This window comes from Chenopodium quinoa, unplaced genomic scaffold, assembly GCF_001683475.1.
Source record: "Chenopodium quinoa cultivar QQ74 unplaced genomic scaffold, ASM168347v1, whole genome shotgun sequence".
In the NCBI taxonomy this organism is placed as follows: domain Eukaryota; kingdom Viridiplantae; phylum Streptophyta; class Magnoliopsida; order Caryophyllales; family Amaranthaceae; genus Chenopodium; species Chenopodium quinoa.
Window position 1 is genome coordinate 2,594,992 of NW_018743047.1, and position 20,734 is coordinate 2,615,725.

General features: G+C 37.7%; 1 protein-coding gene across 1 annotated transcript; it reads right to left on the reverse strand.

The window, feature by feature from the left end:
- Positions 1 to 17,815: 17,815 nt before the first annotated feature.
- Positions 17,816 to 18,352, reverse strand: LOC110730732. Its single transcript, XM_021910553.1, has 2 exons — positions 18,111 to 18,352; positions 17,816 to 18,047 (listed from the first exon to the last, which is right to left on the reverse strand). The coding sequence occupies exons 1-2, from the start codon at positions 18,350 to 18,352 to the stop codon at positions 17,816 to 17,818; spliced, it is 474 nt and encodes a 157-aa protein (XP_021766245.1).
- Between the last annotated feature and the right edge of the window lie 2,382 nt (positions 18,353 to 20,734).

A 20,734-nucleotide genomic window follows, 5' to 3' on the forward strand; every position in this document is an offset into this window, starting at 1 on the left:
TGAAAGGTACTCATCACTGGGTTTGGTTTTGGGCAGACACAAATGGGTGTCTACAGAAGCCCCCACTTTGACTGAGTTTGGAGAAACGCAAGTTTCGAAAACAAAAGTCAAAGTATCGATAGGGATGGAGAATGATTCAGAACGTTATGCTATCCTAAATCACTCTTGTAACTCCGATACCTGCAAACTAGCGTTAATTAAACAGATAAAAGAGTTAAGAAACGCGTATCTTGCACCGTCGAGCACACGTCTCTGAAGTAACCGATTTGCTACTGCATTACTGTTTTGATTACCTCCTGAAAGCTAGAGAATGCCATCCTGCTTGAAGACTGCTACGCTTGTAACTGCCTCCAATTCCGCCATGATAATCTTCCACAAGCCAGGGAACACCATCGAAGATTGCTTCTCTTGAAACGATCCTCTTCCGCTTTATGACCATCTTCCACATCTTAAGGAACACGATCGAAGACAACTTCGCTTGAAATTATCTTCAGTTGTTTGTGACAACTCTCCACAATCTAGGGAACGTCATCTTGCTGTTTTGATGTTCACTCGTCTCTGAAAAATGAGCTTCATTTTTTTGGATATGTTCACGCGTCTCTGAACAAAGAGCTTTTGAATAATATGTCCACGCGTCTCTGAACAATAGAGCTTTGATGATATGTCCACGCGTCTCTGAACAATAGAGCTTTTGAATAATATGCACACGCGTCTCTGGAGCAAAAGAGCTTGAATGTTTATTGCAATAATATTCCGAAGAAAAATTTCCGAAGACCGACGCTTGTCATCTCTAAAGCTCGCTTGAACTTTGCTTCTGTTATGCTAGTACGTTGGGGTTTGCTTCTTGTGAACCATTATGTCAGTGCCTCTGTTGTTTATGAACCAGTGTGTCGGTATCTCTATTATTTATGGACCAGTACGTCGGTGTCTTGCGATGAGCCAATGTTTAAGCGCGCGCTTTAAGCTAAGTGAGACGATCTTTCATCAGGTTGATCACTTATTGTGATTGTAATCAAGCTGACTACTTGATCATGTCAAATTGCTTATAGGGGCTAACTGGCATACCAAGGAACCAAAAATTTGCTGAAAGAGGTTGAAATAACCGCTCTAAGTGGTTGAGCATTCTGTCGCCGCTGCAATTGCCTCCGGTGCTGCGATTTGGCTCTGTCGCCAGGCGCTGAAATCTGTTGCCACGGAGTAGGGTCTTCCCTATCCTGATCTTGCTGCCGCTGGGATGCACCTGTATTTATCTTTGACTATAGGACTTTGCTTATCTTTCTTTAGGGTTGACCTAAGACTTAGTGTTGCTTGACTCATTAACTTGTCGTGACTCAAGGTATGAACTTGACTCGCTGTAATTGACTCGAGGTTGACTCGACTCAAAGTGTTTGACACATATGTTAGACTCAAATCAAGGTGATATCATGACATGACTCAACGTGTACATGACTCGTATGTGCATTGTATTGTGATTGTGGGACTCGAAAATGCAAAAAAGCAAAAAATTTCCGTCATTTTTGTGGAGGGTACCGACTTTCTCTTGAAAAAGAAAAACACGAAAAAGAATCAAAGTTTTTGAAGGCGCATGTTGAATGAGCTTAGTCAATTGTTGTCTCTCACAGTACAAGGATTGTAACATCTTAGACTATCCTAGTTAACTCGATAATGAAAGTATTTAGGTAACTTAGGCGCGAAGGCTAAGTACTTCATACTTTGTGATGCAATGATGATTGATGAGTGATATTGACATGACAAGGCATGCTTCAGCGTTGTGTTAAGATTTAATGACAAAGGATTCCTTAGGGAAAGACTATTTGGTCATGTATCTGTGCGGTATGTGAAAGTGATAATAAAGTTAGGCCGCAAGGGCTAAGTTTGTGGGAAAATATATTGAAAAGAGTCAAATGGTGGTGACTCTTAGGCTAGGTAAGCTAATGATGTAGGGATCAAGCCCCCAAGTCTAGCTCTACATGAATAGGGATGAGCACAGAGGATCCCTTGATATGATCATGGTGTGAGTGTGTGAATATGAATGCATTTTTATTACGGTCGCACCTCGATGTGAGGTTGCCTACGTATCCGTTAGGAATCAGGCCGAACGTAGCTCTAGCCAAACCTCGCACAAGTATGTGTATACCTCAAAAAAGGTCTTTTTTAAGGGTTATAACGTGGTTAGGCTAAAGGCTTGAAGAAGAAGGGGATAAAGGCTCAAGACCCTCGATAAGCCCCCAAGGTGTGCAACCTCGCTTTTGTATTATTTTTTACTTGAGTTTCTACTCTTTTTAGCTCTTTTTTATTTTTATTTTTATTTTTTTTTGCTTTAGCATTTATTTTATTTTTATAAGTGCGGGTAATCCCGACCATGCGGTCTATCACTCACTTGGCATTCATGTTTCTCAGGCACGGTACCGAGCACTCGATAAGAGACGCAATCTGAGACGTGTTCTTATCAAAGACATTTTCATATCAAAGACATTGGAACACTTACCCTTTTGTACACTTTTATTATTATTATTATTATTATTATTATTATTATTATTATTATTATTATTATTATTATTATTATTATCATTATTTGCTATTTTAATCTTTAGAAATTACTCAAGCTTTTTATGATATTGAAAACTGCATAAGTTGCACACCATCACATCCCAAAGTTAGGTAGATGTAGGTTGAAAAATGAAAGGTCTATCGTTAGACGAGGCTCAAAGTGGTTTATGAAGAAAGGATTTGTAAATTAGAAAGGTGAAAGATGGTATGATGTGGCTACAAGGGGTGCCTCAAATCATCGGTATACCTTGTGCTTAGTTTGACATGGATTTTTTTTTATTATTTATTTATGCAATGCAATGTGATGTGATGATCATATGTAAGAGAATAAAATGCTCATTTTATTTAAGGAAAAGAAATCATGATCCTACAAAATTAATCTAAAGAGAATAGAAAGGTGCCTATGCTAGACTTATTGGAGAAAAGGTGAATAAAAAATAGAAAAAAGATCATGAAATTTCGTCGTTGAAGCCCGCCTCTTGCCTTCTGTTTATCATCACTTGGTGTTCTTGCCGACTGGAGGTATTGGAAGCCCGTTATTGTCAATCAAATATTGGATTGCTTCCTTTAGCTTCCAACAGCTCTCAGTAGTATGACCCCTACATTAATGGTACTTGCAGCGTACATTTGGGTTCCAACTAGGCAATCTCTTCTCAAGTGGGGGATCTTGAATGGGTCCAATAGGAGTAATGAGTCCCTTTGCATAGAGGCGTTCGAAAGCATCATCGTAGTTAATTCCCATAGGGGTGAAATCCTTTCTTAGTTGCTTTCTAAATCCTCGATTATCCATGGCTAGGATTTCATTAAGGTCGAAAGTACCAATATTGTTACTAGAGTAGGTGTTTTCGGAAGAAGAAGGATAGTCGTTCTTCTTTCCTTTACAGCCACTGTTTTTATTGTTACTAATCTTGGCCTTCTTGTAGCGCGGAAGAACATGAAGGAGATTTGAATCTACGAGATCTTGAATACGATCCTTGAGGGTGAGACATGCTTCGGTGGTGTGACCACGACCTCTATGGTATCGACAATAAGAATTTGGATCCCAATTGGGAAATCGTTTTTCGGGCGGAGGGTCTTGACTGGGACCAATGGGGTGAATGAGACCTTGATCGTGAAGACAGTCAAAAGCTTCATTGTAAGTCATTCCTATTGGTGTGTATTCTTCAATGGTCCATTTTGCCCGTGGCTTAGGAGCATTGAGTTCTTCATTAAATCCTTGGCGAGAATTTTGTTCGATATCCATCACCCTATTTGCTAATCCTTCTACCACATTCAAGAGCATGGCAACGACATCTTGCAGTTTTTGAACGTCCTGTTTTAGACTTGACGAGTCTTCCCTGGTATTACCTAAGAAAAGACTTTCATCCTCCTCAATTATGGCCACTTCATCGAGAAGGTTATATAAGTTGTCTCGATCATGGGCTCACCTACAGGTGTGATAAGAAGTGATGGATCGAAGGATGTTTGATCTTCTTCAATGGCTAGAACCTCGGACGTTTTATTGTCATCAATTAGATCTTGGATAGCTTCTTTGAGCTTCCAACACTCCTCAGTGTCGTGACCCTTTCCTTGGTGATATTTGCAGTGCTTATTAGGGTCCCACTTGGGTGGCCTGGCTTCTGGAACTGGATCTTTGATGGGCCCTATGGGCATGACTAGTCTTTTGTGATGTAGCTTCTCGAAAGATGTTTCATAACTCATACCAAGTGAAGTGAACATTCTTTTTGACCTTTGGATTCGCGATTTAGAGGCGTTCGTAGCATGTACCTCATTAATGGGAGAGGAAGAAGAAGGATGGTCGTTCTTCTTTCCTCTCGCACTATTATCTTTCAGAAGGTCATCTTCAATGTCAATGCCTATATTATACACAGCCTTGAAAGTATTCAAATTGTGTTGGTATTTTAAGTGGCTTGAATACTTCCCTTGGATATTCTTGATAAACATCCTCACAGATTCTTTTTCGATAGGATCCTTGACCATATTAGCGGAAGTTTCCCTCCATTTGTTGAAGAAAGACGTGAACCCTTCGTTTTCTTTTTGTTTTAACATCTCAAGTTGTCTGTGGTCTGTTTCGTCTTGAATGTTGCAGTTATATCTATCTATGAAAGCGTTTGTTATGGAATCCCAAGAAGAGGTTTTCTCTTTGTCAAGGGAAAAGAACCATTGTTGACAAACGGTCTCAAGAAATAAAGAAAACAAAGAATGAAAGACTTTCTTATCAATCCCCTTAATGTTCATTATGGTTTCAAAAGCTCTTAGATGAAAGTAAGGGTTATCTATTGCCTTGAATTTTTGGATGTCGTTGGCATTGAACTTATGCGGAAGAAGTTCCTTGTCCAGCGAGACCCCTTGTGAACTAATGCCATGAAATTTATAGTCACTAGATAGCTTACTCAAGCTTTCTTGCATGAGGTTCATTTGTTGTTGCTTCACAGGGTCATCAATTTTGAGGATTAAAGCCTTTAACACCTCAGTCACGTCAGTCAATTGACTCCTAAGTTCATTAACTTCCTCTTGAGTTGGCATTATCTTTTTAGCTTTCCTCTTTTGACGAATTGGTTTATCAAAAAGTATGACTTGAATAAAGAGGTTGTCCTTGATTAATCGCCCTTCTCTTCTCAACCAAGTACTGTGGAAAAGGAATTTGGGGATATTCATTGTTAATTATTTGACTCAAACTCTATTCAACATGCAATGGATGGAGGAAGTGAAGAAAGATGATGTAAATATAGGGATATGAAGAATTAGGAATGGAATGTACCCCCAACTTAAATGACGGAAAAAACCGACTCATGCATGAACCTAAGACATGGTCATGGTGACACATAAAAAGTGTGTGCTAAGACTAGTGAGTGTAGGTGACATACTTACTTGTGTCACGACCATGTGGCTAGACTATGTGACTAGACTCAATTAATGACTTAACAAGGTATAATTAACAGAATTAATTAGCAAACTATTTAATTAGACACAAGATGATGACTCGAGCAATAAACCGAACTGTCACCAAAACGACAGGACTGACGCCTCTCTTTGCAGTGTAGCGCCAGACGACAGATTTGTTGCCAGGCGCCACACTCCACAGAGTGGCGCTACAGTTCAAACTTCAGCGCCATTGCTGGAGCTTCTATCTGAAATTGTTTTCGGTATTATTAATCAACAGGGGTATGCCTAAAGTCGTACTAGGTCAATTCTGGCAAAAAAATTAAACTTTATTTACTCAAATTAATTAATTAATTAATTAATTAATTAGGAAATGTTATTTTAGTCATTAATTTATTTAATCTTAGCACAAGTCAAACAAATGATTAAGAAAAACATGTACCATATGCACAACAAATAATGCACAATTAGTCAAGTAGGCACAGTATGATGCAATGAGTTTGCAACCTAGCCATGGCTCTAGTTCTCTAAAGTTCGGGATATGGGTTAGTCAATAGATGGTCCATGGTTAATTGTCCGAATACACCGCGCGGAAGCCTAACCGTGAAGGGTTGGCGCGAGTGGATCGATGGGACACCGCGATTTTTAGAAAAAACTCGCTTCCATGGTTTGGTGAATTCCATATTCTCGGATGTACCCTTTGTTGCTCAGAGCGTTCAATCAAGTAGATGAAGCATGAATTCCCAAGGGGTTATTTCCATATGTAGAACACATATGGTTTCAGAAAAGTGAGAAAAACTCAATCAGGAAGTAGAATTGAGCAAATAATGCTAAAAACTGGTCGAAATTAGAACGCATATTTCTGGCTCGGTATTGGAAGAATTTGGCGCCAGCAAACAGAGGTTGGCGCCAACTTTTGCCTTTAGCGCCTGGCGACAAAGCTGTCGTCTAGCGCTAAAGCCAAAATACTGGCGCTAACTTCTGTTCGCTGACGCTAATTCCTAAATGCCTCAGCAGCTTTCTGTGCTCGATAAAATTTTCCAGTTTCTCACAGTGTTATTTCGGTCCTAGTTGTGAAAGATATTCCTCAAATTTCCTACGTGTAAAAATCCTATGTTTTAACTCAATACGGATGGTCTTTCCAATGAGATCTTTTTTATGCATATGACAATAATGTTAATCAAAATTACGTACATGAAATACTAAGAACGTTTCAAGTCTCATCCACTCAATCTAAATCATTGCCGAAATAAATTTCAGGAATTAATATAGAAATCCTCCCCAGTGGAGTCGCCAAAAACTGTAGGGAATATTTCAAGCGTTAATCCCTAGCTTGAACCCCACTGTGATCATACACTAAAGTACGGTGGCGTCCAAAAGGAAACAAGATAGAGCAAACGAGTCGCCAACAAGTTTTTTTAGGAACATGTAAACCGTTCACAAGGTGAAGGTTACACCCCTTAACGATCCAAGAGATCGTCAACTCCAATAGGTCTTGAACCATGACTGGTAGTTCGGGGATGAAGGTACAAATCCAACCTAAAAGAGATTGAACCTGCCCTAATAATAGGCCTCGACTTTATTCTGATCGTATTCATGTGCGCTTTCTGACTAACATGCAATCAATAGCTTTAACCCTAAACCTGTTTATCTATGTTGGTTGAATTTAATGCACAAATAAATCTATTATTGGCGATCACTTGAAATATAATCAAATTAACCCTAAACAAGATTATTAATTATCTTATTAAGCGTGAATACAAGTACCAATTCCCTTTAAACATGCATAAAAGGCGTGATCAAGCAATAACAATAAAATATCAAGCAACATAATAATAATTATAAAAATAATAATCATAATAATCATGTTAAAGCATAATAATAGCAAGATCCTAGGCATGATACTAACAAGATTAATAACATACCCTAGCATGTCACTAAACATCAAAGATCAAATATATAGCCCTAACATAATACTAACAAGAATATTAGGAAAGAAAATAAGAAGCATCGCAGGAATCATAATAAGCATCTTTAATATTATAACCTTTTCCCTAAACATAATACTAGGAATCATTGTTGTCATTCAAAACATCAAATTAAGGAAAGCATCCTAACATGATACTAGGAATCATAGTAACAACATTGACATGATTTCTAAGAACTATAAAATCAATAAATCAATTAAAGCACTTACTTGGATGCCTCGTACCACTTTCTAATAACAAAATACACACGTTAGTAACTTCAAGGAAAATAATAAACAAAACAATTAAATTAAATAATTGAAAGAGAGATTTGGGACCAAACCCTTAGAAATCAAAACCTTTCACGTCTAGGGCGAAGGCAACTTCAAATAATTCTAGGTGTATCTAAGTCTTGCGAATGCGGAATTTTGTATTTAAGAAAAGGCTAGTTTAGAAAAGAGAGAGAGAGAGAGAATAATCAAGGAAATCTTGATGAGAGTTGGTGAGAATTTGTGAATGAAAACGGAGTTTTTAGAAGGCTATTTATAGAGAAAAAGAACCAAAAAGATAAAAAATCAAAACAGAGTTCTGACGCAAATAAAACTTGATTAGCGCCGACGCTGGTAATTAGCGCCAGACGCTAACATTAGCGCCAGACGCTAACATTAGCGCCAGGCGCTAACGCTAGCGCCAGGCTTAGTGCTAGGCGCTAATGTCTGGCGTTGGGCGCTAATCCCTTTTTGATGCGTTTTCTAAAATCAGATAGAATTTAACCGTACAGGAGGATAAAATCGTATTTTCCTCAAAAATATTCTTTTATTTTGTTAAAAACTCTAAAAAGTCAACAAAAGTCAATTTATCAATGCTAATTGAATTAGGAATGAAAAGAACTTTCTAGAAGAATATAGAAGACAAAAACCATTCCTAATTGCATTAGGAATGATAAGTCTATATTAGGCCCTCCTCTAGATCATTGGGCCGCATATAAGGCTCAAACCGGGCCCAGTTCAGTAATTTGGCCATAACTTACTTAATATTCATCGGAATTGGGATTATAATATATCGTTGGAAAGCTCTTTTTAAGCCCCATCCAACTATTCTACAATTAGTCCCATATCATGGACCAACCAAACTGGATTGTCTATTTTCTTAAAATAGGTTTTCAAAAACAGAGAGAAGAGAAAAGAAATTAAAACTACCCGCAACACTAAACTTTCCACACTTTCCCTTCATTCGATTATGATTCGACGTGAAAGGTACTCATCACTGGTTTTGGTTTTGGGGAGACACAAATGGGTGTTTACAATCACCATTAAGTATGAACGTCTTGCTGATTTTTGTTTTTTTCTGTGGACGAATTGATCATACAGAAAGCTCTTGCCCGGGTAAAGATGATTTGAGTGATGGTGATTAGGAAGTTATTTACCAATACGGGTTGTGGCTTCATGTATCCCCTCACAGGCCCTCTCGACAACCTTTGGCTCAACTCGAAGAAGAGAAGGGATTGAAGCAAAACCTGCTAACCTCAAGAAAGCCTCGAAAGACGAGTTTCTATGATTCTGATGCAATCAAGTTAGGCCCTCCAGGTGCTGCCCGTAAACTCATTTTCTCAACCCCAAATCCCTCAAAATCTTTGTCTCCTAGACCAAGAGAGGTAGCTCAAGTCAAAGTTGTTGATAGAGCAACCTCAAAGGCAATACATCGCATTAAGAGTGTTCTTGATGATGAGAGTCAGGGAGGGAATTTGGAGGATAATGATAATAGTGAGGAAAGGTCCGAGGGCTATAACAAAGAGGATCAGGTGGAAAATCAGGTTAATGATGAATGTACTGACATGGAACATGACTTAGAAAATCGTGTGCTTTTTAAGGAGAAGAGAAGGTTCAAAAGGAAGGGTGTAAAGAGAGGTCTTGCTTGTTCTACAGAAGAAAGGAGATAGGTTGTTGGGGTGAACCAAAAGAGAGGTTTTGACACCTCTTTTATTATTGATGATAGAGTGATGACTGGTGATGCTTACAAGAAACAAAAATGTGTTAACACCAATGCTTCCGGAGACGGCTTTAATCAAGTAGGGGGAGTTGGAATCAACCCCCCCCCCCGGAATAGCAATGAAACTTCTCTGTTGTAACTGTAGGGGAGCGGGCAATCCCCGTACAGTTCGTGCACTCCGATTTTGGAGTCGCGAGCTTTGTCGTGACATTGTCTTTTTGTCAGAGACAATTATTGATAGTAAACGATCTGAGAACTTGAAAAGGGAGCTTGGTCTTTATAATGCTGTAGGGGTCGATAGCAGAGGGAAATCTGGTGGATTGTGTATGTTTTGGAGGGAGGGGATTGACTTCTCCATTGTCTCTTTTTTTATCACCATATATGCGGGGATGTGAAGGAGTTTGGGGGTAGGTGTTGGAGGTTCGTTGGTATGTATGGGTGGACGAATACTAATCTGAAAGAGAACACTTGGGCACTCCTTAAAGATCTTTATCTTGACTCACCTTACCCTTTTGTTGTCGATGGAGACTTAAATGAGATTCTCAACAATGATGAGAAATCTGGTGGAGTTCCGAGGGAGCCAAGACTCATTGATAATTTTAGACGTGTGCTTGACGAATGTAATTTAAAGGATCTTGGCTTTGAAGGTTCGTGGGTTACTTGGGAGAGAGGTAATACTCCTGAGAAATTGGTTCGAGAGCTCCTTGACCAATTCATTGCTTGTACGAGCTGGTGTTCATGGTTTAAGGAGGCTCATGTGCAACATATGAAAAAATATAAATCGGACCATGTGGCAATTCTGCTTGACACTGAGGCTAGAAGGAAGACTCCAAAAAAAAATCGAGGAAAAGGCTCTTCAAATTTGAAACTTGTTGGATTCTCAAAGAGGGGATTAAAGATGTTGTTAAGCAAGCTTGGCGGTCTTCTAATCACCTTCACATGGCGCATAAACTCAAAGAAGTAGCAAAGAATTTGACAAAATGGAGTGGTGAAGCGTTTGATAATTTGGGGGTCCAAATAGCTAAGGCGGAGGAAGCTCTGAAAACTGCACAGAATAACCGAGGCTCCCATCGACCCATCCTAATTTTTCTGAGTGTTCTCGGCTCGAAGCTTTATTTAATGACTTGCTTGAGAAGAATGAGGCTTATTGGTACCTTCGTTCTCGGGTTTCCAAAATCAAAGACGGGGACAGGAACACGAAGTATTTCCACCATAAACCCAACGGAAGAGTAAAAACTATATCAAGGGACTCACTGATGATAATGGAGTATGGAAGATCGGGGAGAATGAGATTGAAAAAAATTATGGGCTTTTATGGCTCCTTGTTTTCGGCAAGGGAGGTTGATTCTCAACTAATGGATGATGTCCTTGAAAGTGTACGTCACAAGATCTCGGAAGGCATGAATTTATCTTTGTGCCGTACTTTCTTGAAAGATGAAATTTTTATGGCTCTTTTCGAAATGGCACCTTGTAAAGCCCCGGGCCCCGATGGTTTACATGCTATTTTTTACCATAAATTTTGGCATGTTGTTGGTGATGATGTTACTATTTTTGTGAACAATATTATTTCTGGTAGAATCTTTACTAGGGAGATAATATGAAATATGTGGCCCTTATTCTGAAAGTGAAGGATCTGTCAACCATCGCTTAATTTTGGCCTATTGCTCTTTGTAAAGTCTTATATAAATTGGCTTAGAAATCTGTGGCAAATAGACTCAAACCCCTTCTCCAAAATATTGTTACTGAGAATCAGAGTGCCTTTGTTTTAAAAAGGTTAATTACTAATAATGCCTTAATTGCTCTAGAATTATTTCACTCTATGAAATATAGGGCAACGGGAAAGAGAGGCTATGCGGCTATGAAACTTGATATGAGTAAAGCCTACGATCGGGTTGAATGAGAATTCTTACGGAGATTGCTAACAAAACTTGGTTTTGCTGGAGTTTGGGTGGACATACACCATCATGGTCTTTTTATCTACGGTTGAATACTCCTTCATAATAAATGGAGTTCCCTCGAAATCCTTAACTCCTTCAAGGGGTCTTCGGCAAGGTGACCCTATCTCACCTTATCTTTTTATTTTGGTTGCTGATGTTCTGCCTAGAATGTTACAGTTGGCTTTGGAAAGGAAGCTTATCCATGGTGTTCGGGCTAGCAGAAATGGCCTGGAGATCTCTCATCTGTTCTTTGCGAATGACAGTTTTTTTTTTTACAGAGCGACCCAGCAGGAATGTTCGATCATTGTTGATATTCTCAACAAATATGAAACAACTTCCGGTCAAAAATTTAATTTGGAAAAGTCGGAGGTCTCTTTTAGTAAAGGTGTAGACACCTAAAAATGTCTTCCCAAAACCAAACCTGATGATGGAAAACCTTTCACCGCCATTACTGATTGGGTTGAGTATTTAATCTTTGGAGTGCTTAAATCCATGTTCTATTCAATACATTTCATAAACCAATTCATTTCCTAGCTCATTTCCCTAAATCATAACTTGTTTTCCTATTTTCGTGTCCACATCGCAAAACCGAGAGAAATTGATTTTTTAGCCTAATAATTTTGATCCAATCATTATTTGGTTGGATAGGAATTGAAGTAAGCTTTCCAACCACATACCATAAGCCCAATTCCGAGTTGAAACGAAGAAGATATGAGCCAAACACTAAACTCGGCCCAAAACCGAGACCCTTCTACTAAAATGGCCATATCTTAAAATATAAAAATGATTTCCAATGATATATTATATGCCTTATTCCGAGTTACGGATCAAAATTTATGATGATTTTAAAAACATGTAAAAAAATGGAATTACCGTGCACAGTGCAAAAGCACCGTGTCACGGTGCCTGGTGCCGTGACACGGTATTTTACATCGTGTCACGGTGCTATTTATGAAGATTTTTGGCGTAAAATCCCAACGTGGCACGGTACCTGATGCCGTGACACGGTACCTGCTGCCGTGACACGGTATTTCTCACCGTGTCACGGTGTTTTTTCCGTGTAATTTCCACGTTTTCCCATTCTGTGACATGGTGTACTATACCGTGCCACAGTGGACACTAACGTGTCACGGTACGTGTGCCGTGTCACGAAATTTTCTCGTGTCTTTTCCGCGTAAACCCTTCACGCGTTTTCACTTCCCGTAGGTCAAATATGTCCCACGTCACTTCAATTTTCCCCGCGTCACGGGATTTTCCCTCGTCTGATGGTGCCTGGAACCGTGTCACAGTGTTCTCTGCCGTGTAGCAGTGTTAATTTTTAGGGTTTTTATCTTTTTAGGGTTCCGTGTGTTCCCTCTGCTCATTTTCCCTATAAATAAGACCCTCATTTCTGCAGTTCGGGGCATCAAATCATTCTCTCTTCCTTTCTTTTACTCCAAAAATCATTCTATTCTCTCTCTCCCATATTCTAAGCCTTAAAGCAATATTCCTAATTACAACATTCTTCCCTTCAGCACTCCAAGGAGTCCATATTTAACCTGAGGTTCCGTCCTTAAACCAAGGCGTGAAAGGTAAAACTAATTGAGGGTTTGGACCAAATCAAATCTACATTTATTTAAATTAATTTTTATTTTATTTATATTTTTTTATTGAAGTTACTAACAATTTATTCATGATGTAGCAATTTTAAGGAACGTGCGGAATGTGAGTAATTAATTAATTTAATTACTCTTATTTTATTTTAATATTGCTAGCATCATGATTAGGTTATTTTATATTTGATTTGACTAACGCTATTATTGTTAAATTGCTTCCAATATTAATGTTTATTTTATTATATTTATTGATTACCATATTGCATGTTAAAGGGAATATGTAATTGAAAATTATGCCTAATAAGATAATCTGGACAACCGGTTTAGGTTCCTTTTTAATCTTGTTGTTTAATCAAGTGATGACAATATTTTAGAATTATATATTGCATTAACATTCAACCAATTTAGCCTAATAATAGTTTGGTGCTAATCGAATATTTTGTTTGTATGCCTTTGAGATCGCATGAATACTTTTCACTATAAGAATCAAGTAGAGGCCAATACGGGCGAATGTGACTCCATGACTCACTTCGTACCATCATCCCCGATTCTCTTTTCGTGGTTCCGAACCATATGGAGTTAGTAATCTCGTGGATTATGAATGGGGTGTAACCTTCACGGATCAATCGTTGTTGCATTTCGTTGTCCCTTTATTCGTGGTTGCCTTAAATGATCCGTGAACGGTTTACAAGTTCCTTAAAAACTTGTTGGTGGCTCCCTACTTCCCTTGTCCCTAATCGTATTATGTCGATTCCCACTTCCTATGAGTGTCAAGCATATTCACAAAATTCTTTTACATAGGCGCACTTCGAACGATGCCAAAAAATGGTGTAGCTTTCCATTCAAAGGTGTCTCTTAGCTCGGTCCTAGGTATGGAATTGGTTCATAGTCATTTGAAGTACCTTGGGCTACCAACTGTTGTGGGGAGATAAAAAAAAAGTTGTGTTCTCTTTTGTGAAAGATCGAATTTGGAAAAAAAATACAAGGTTGGAAGGAGATATTACTTTCTAGAGCAGGTAAATAAGTTCTTCTAAAATCGGTTATCCAAGAGATTCCAACTTATCTCATGGAGGTATATAAGTTTCCATCGTCTCTAATTTCTGAAATCCACTCTATGATGGCTCGATTTTGGTGGGGATCGAACTACAAGGAGAGAAAGATGCACCGGAAGAGTTGGGATTTTTTATGTCAACCTAAGTGGCTTGGGGGTCTAGGCTTTGGAGATTTGGGGGTTCTTAATGATGCTCTTTTGGGGAAGCATATTTGGCGACTTGCGTGCAATAAAATCTCCCTCTTTAGCCGTGTCTTAAAGGCTAAGTACTACCCTCACTCCTCAATCTTTGAAGCGGCTTTGGGTTCCTGCTCGAGTTTCTCATGGCGCAACATATGGGGTTCTAAGTCTCTGGTCCTTGAAGGTCTTCTTTGGAGATTTGGCGATGGACAGAAGAATAAAATTTGGGAAGACCCTTGGCTTATTGATGACGAGGGGCGTTTTGCACTTTTGCTATGACTGAAACACAGGACCCCGAGTGTGTTATGGTAGCAGATTTATTTTCTGCTAATGAGAATGGGTGGGATTATGAGAAGGTGGAGAGAATCTTCAATGACCGAGACAAGCAGCTTATTTATGCTATTCCCATTAACGACAGGTTGCCTGCTAATATTCCCACCTAGGCGTGGTCCAGGCATGGTGATTACGAGGTGAAGATTGCCTATCTTTTAGGCAAGTCATGCTGGCTTGATAACTTCGAGAAGTTTTTGGTTGAAATTTGGAAGGCCAAAGTCACGCCTAAGGTGAGGCATTTTCTCTAGAGGTGTTGTACTAATACCCTCCCCACTCGTACTTTGCTGAATTACAGGCACCTCGTTGAGGATCCAAGATGCCCTTGTTGTGGTTCGAGTTGCGAGTCTGTTGTTCATGCCCTTACATCCTGCCCCTCTATACGTTTTGTGTGGGAAAAATCTGAGTGTAGTGCTGCGCTGAACATTGGGGAGCTTACTGCATTTAGTGAGATTATTATGTTATGGCAAGACAAGTTGGATGAAGTTACATTTCAAAAATCTTTGTTTCTAGTCTGGTAGCTTTGACATTGACGCAATAAATGGGTATTTGAGAGCACTTGTGAACCTGAGGAAGTTATCCTTCACCGTTATTGCAGGTTAGTTGCTGATTTCAACCTCTACAATGAGAAGATTTATGGCTAGCCAAAGCAGGTTCGACCCCCTGGCAAGACTGTTTGGACTCCCCCCTCCCTTGGGGGTGAACAAGATCAATGTTGATGCTCATCTAAAGATGAAGGGTGGATTGGCTACAGCTCGAGGTAAGTTTTGTTTGCTGCGGTGAGAAGAATTAAAGCCAGATGGGATTCATTGGTGGATGAGTGCAAAGCTGCTGTTTTTGGGCTAAGGTAAGCAAGAGTACATGGCTTCACATACCTTATATTCGAATCTGATTCACAGCTTATGGTGTCGAAGCTTGGAAAGAAAACCTTCAATATGTCTCCGGTTGACAGCATTCTAGAAGACATCATCACTTCTAGCTCTAGTTTTTCGTCTATTGTTTGGTCTCATGTTAAGTGAGATGGTAATTACGTAGCTCACCATCTTGAAAAGTTAGTGCCAGTTGATGTAGAGCAATGTTGGGAAAATCATGTCCCTAGTGAAATTTCCCCGTATGTACTTGTTGACACACTTACTATTTAAATAAAATGCTCTAACCGGTTTTCAAAAAAAAAGGTGACGTCTTAAATACCCACCTAACACCCGTCATAAATGCATGCTGACGTGGGGTACTGTACAGTAACTAATTGTACCTTGGGGTTACAGTGTAGAAGTTTAGAAATGTAAGGGCACAACATAGAATTTTAAATGTTGAGGGTTATAATGTAGAATTTCTCCTTTTTTATTTGCATCAATTTGATTGGCACATTTGCCGAGACTCTACTTATGATAGTAGACATTTTTACGTATCTAATGATATATTATTGTAGACACCTAAAAATGTCTCCCCAAAACCAAACTCGGTGATGAACAACCTTTCATCGCCACTATTGGTCGGGTTGAGTATTTAATCTTGGAGTGCTTAAATCCATATTTTCATTTCATAAACCAACCCAACTTCTAGCCCATTTACCCAAACCATAACTTATTTTCCTCTTTTCGTGCCTTTAACGCAAAATAATTCATTTCGTGTCCATTAAAATAATTCATTTCATGTCCCTTTTATAAAAAAACGTTTGTCCAGTTTATTTTGATCAATTATCTGGGTTCAATGATTGAATAGTTGGATGGGGATTTAAAAGGGCTTTCCAACGATATATTATGAGCCCAAATCCGAGTTATAACGAATAAGTTATGGCCAAAATATTAAGTCAGGCCCAAACCGAACCTAAGCCCACCTTACCTACGACCCAATGATCATGTGGAGGGTCCAAATGATTTGATCTAATTCCTAAACCAATTAGGATTAATTAGAAGCTTCTATAAGTTTCTAAAAGATCTTAATTATCCTTTTTGAAAAGATAAGATTAAAGAGTTTGAAATTGAATAAAACTTTTCTTTTTGAAAATCCTAATTCAATTCAAATTGAAAGACGTTCAAAGATAGTCAGATATGATTTTGTGCCTAGTATTTTTTATCCAAATTTTATATGGTTGGATAGACATTGAAATTATCTTTCCAATGATATATTATAATATCAATTCCGAGCTATAACGGAAAATATATGAATAAAATATCAAACTCTATCCAAAACTGTCATCGTCTCACTCTTTCGACCATATCTTTTATTGTACAAAATATTTTAATCTGATTTTAATTGGGTTAGACATTATACTTCAAGATATTTCCAAAGATATCTTATTTATCTTATTCCAATTTCTGGATCAAAAGATATGATAAAAACAAAAACCGCAAAAACTGTTGTCTATCGAGTTTTATTCCGATTTAATTCGGATCTTATCTTGTTTTTTAGACCCTTATTTTTTCTCTATAAATAGAGGTCATATCTCTCCTTTTTCAATCATCAACAAGATTGATCAAAAAATAATTCTCTTCTCCCTCTTACTAAGATTCCTCCTTTTTCTTATTTTAAGTGATTGATTACAAAGGGAACTAACAAAGTGAAACAGAGGGAGTAATTTGAAATGAATTACTTATGGCATTCTAATTATTTATTTTAAATAAGTTAAAAAATATTTTATAAAAGGAAAGTTTTATTTAATTAAGTTCGGATTTATTTTAGGAATGTTTTATTTTAGTTAAGTTTCATTAGGAAAGGAATCGGTAAAGATAGTAAAGGAATCTTAGTAATTTGGAATTTGATTGCAACTTTGTAATTAATGTTTTGTCTTTTCTTGTTTTATTTATGGTTATTGGCTATAATTAATCACCTATTATAAATTTTAATTGGAAAATTTGTCATGTCAGCAATCCACTAACACATACATTAACCAATCAAAATTATTTGATTCTTTAAACACCCAATTAGATTAATTGTTCATGAATTATGAAAATTATTCGCCTTATAATTATGTTAGGAAATATTCAATATGCAACTAACAAAATGAAACGGAGGGAGTATTTAAATACCTTGCAAAATACTTATTTAAAATAAAATACTTATAAAAATACAGGGTATTACAGTCTACCCCCCTTTAAAGAAGTTTCGTCCCGAAACTTGGGAAAGGAAATTCAAAATTTTTCCTCACTTTATATAATATTGTTGTAATTTTTGTCATACCTTTACCTTTTTGTGTCTCTTTGAGAACACAATTACTCAAAATACTCGTTGAAATTGTGCAAAAAGCACAAAAATAACTAAAATATAGGGATAAAGCGCGAAATTCTATCGTATTCTACGCTCCTTAAAGAAAACGAGTTACATCACCATAACTCAACATACCTGAAACAACTCTGGGTATTTCTTTTTCATTTCATCCTCGAATTTCCAAGTGGCTTCCTCATATTCTTGGTTAGAACATAGCACTTTCACAATCTTAATATTCTTATTGCGTGTACTACGCACTTTACAGTCAAGGATCTTGACAGGTCTTTCCTCATAGGTTAAGCTTTGTTTTAACTCAATGGTTTCAGGTTGTAAGACATGAGACTTATCAGGGATATATCTTCATAATTGAGACATGTGAAATACATCATGCACTTTACTTAGCTCCATAGGTAAGGCCAACCTATAAGCTACTTTGCCATTCCTTTGCAGTATCTCATATGGGCCAATATACTTTGAACTAAGATTTCCCTTCTTTCCAAACCTCGTCACTCCCTTCATTGGTGACACCTTTAGCAACACTTTGTCACCAACTTCAAACTCCTCTTCTCTACACTTCAAATCGGCGTAGCTTTTTTGACGATCTTGAGCTGCTTGAATTTTAGCATGAATTTCCTTTACTTGCTTCACTGTATCCTCGATCATTTAAGGCCCTAAAATCATTATTTTACTTATTTTGTTCCAACAAATGGGACTAAAACACTTTCTTCCATACAAAGCCTCAAATGCAGCCATACCAATGCTCACATTATAACTATTATTATAGGAAAATTCAATCAAATCCAAGCTCTCTTCCCATCCCCCTTGGAAGTCTATCACACAAGCTCTCAACATGTCCTCCAAGGTTTGAATGGTTCTCTCAGTTTGTCCATATGTAGCAGGGTTAAACGCTATACTCATCTTCAATGTTGTACCAAAGTTTTCCTGTACACTTTTCCAGAATTTTGAAAGAAACCTAGAATCTCAATCAGACACAATATCCTTTGGAACCTCCATGTAACATCAGTACCTCAAAACATATCTAATGTAAGCTTTTGGAAGTTGCTCCATCTTCCAATTCTCCTTCATTGGTATAAACACTGCAGATTTTGTAAGTCTATCCACCACTACACAAATGGTGTCATTTCCACTCTTTGACTTTGGGAGGTAAGTCACAAAGTCCATTGAGATACAATCCCACTTCCATCCAGGGATCGGATTTCCAATGATTGCACAGTCCCTTGGGGTCTCTTGTGCTCTATCTTCACCTTTTGACAAGTCAAACACTTTGCTACAAATTCCGCAACTTCATTCTTCATCCTACGCCACCAATAAATTGTAATACCCGAATTTTTTTTTTTTTTTTTGATTTTATATAATATATTTTATGAAAAGTACTTTATTTTTTTATTTATTAATTAACTTTCCTAATATCATATATCTTATTTTAGAGTTCGGAAAGTTTAAAACCCTATTTTTTTTAGATAGGTATAGACACCCGAATGTGTCTCCCCATAAACCAAACCCAGTGATGAATACTTTTGGCGTCGCTTGATTATCGAATGAAGTAAAAGTGTGAAAAGTTTTGTGATGCGGTCGTTTTAATAAAAATCTTTCTTTCTATTTTTGAAAATCTTCTTTATTTTATGTAAATAGTTAGTCCAATTTAGTTTGGTCTGTGACAAGGGTCCAATAATAGTGTAGTTGGGTCGAGCTCGTAAAGAGTTTTCCAATGATATTAAGCCCAATTCCGATGAATAATGAGGAGGTTATGGCCAAAATATTAAATTGGGTCTGAAATGGTTTAATGGCCCAATGATCTAGTGGAGGGCCCATTAATTATTATTCCTAAAATTTTTAGGATTGATTATAGTCTTCTAGAATAGTCTAGAAGGTTATTTTGAGTTCTAATAGCGTTAGGATTGATAATTATTCTGCTTAGAAAAATAATGACTTTGATTTGAAATAAAACAAGTGTTTTAGTATGATAAAATCTGATTTAAAATTATTTAAAATGGATTTTAATTGCTTAATTATATTAAGAAGAGGATTCAGTACTGTAGACACCCATTTGTGTCTCCCCAAAACCAAACCCAGTGATGAGTACCTTTCACGTCGAATCATAATCGAATGAAGCGAAAGTGTGGAAAGTTTAGTGTTGCGGATAGTTTTAATTTCTTTTCTCTTCTCTCTGTTTTTGAAAACTTATTTCAAGAAAACAGCCAATCCAGTTTGGTTGTTCCGTGATATGGGTCCAATAGTAGTGTCTTGGATGGGGCTTGACAAGAGCTTTCCAACGATATATTATAAGCCCAATTCCGATGAATATTGAGGAAGTTATGGCCAATTTACTAAACTGGGCCCGGTTTGAGCCTTATATGCGACCCAATGATCTAGGGGAGGGCCTAATATGATTTATCATTCCTAATGCAATTAGGAATAGTTTTAGTCTTCTAGATTCTTCTAGAAGGTTCTTTTCATTCCTAATTTAATTAGCATTGATAAATTGACTTTTGTTGACTTTTCAGAGTTTTAATTAAAATCAAAAAGCATTTTCGAGGAAAGTATACGATTTTATCCTCCAGTGCAGCAAATTTATCTGATTTTCGAAAACGCGTCAAAAACAGGCCTGGCGCCTGACTCCAGGCATTGGCGCCTGGAACCAGGCTTGGCGCCTGGCGCCAGCCATTGGCGCCTGGCGCTAATGTTGGTGTCTGGCGCCAGTTAGCCAGGGTTGACGCCAGCTCTGTATTAGGTGCGCCAAGTGCTCTATTTTGATATTTAATCTTTTTGGCTGATTTCTCTATAAATAACGTATTAAAAACTCCGTCTTCATTCAGCAACAATCAGTTTTAATTAATATTCACCTACAATTAATTTTCATTCATCAAGATTTCTATAATCAATTCATCCATCTCTTTCTCTTCTAAATATTGCTTTTCACATAAAAAATTTCGCATTCATTAGATCTAGAAACACCTAGCCATATTCGAAGTTGCCTTCGCCCTAGACATGAAAGTTTTAATTTCTGAGGGTTTGGTCCCAAAT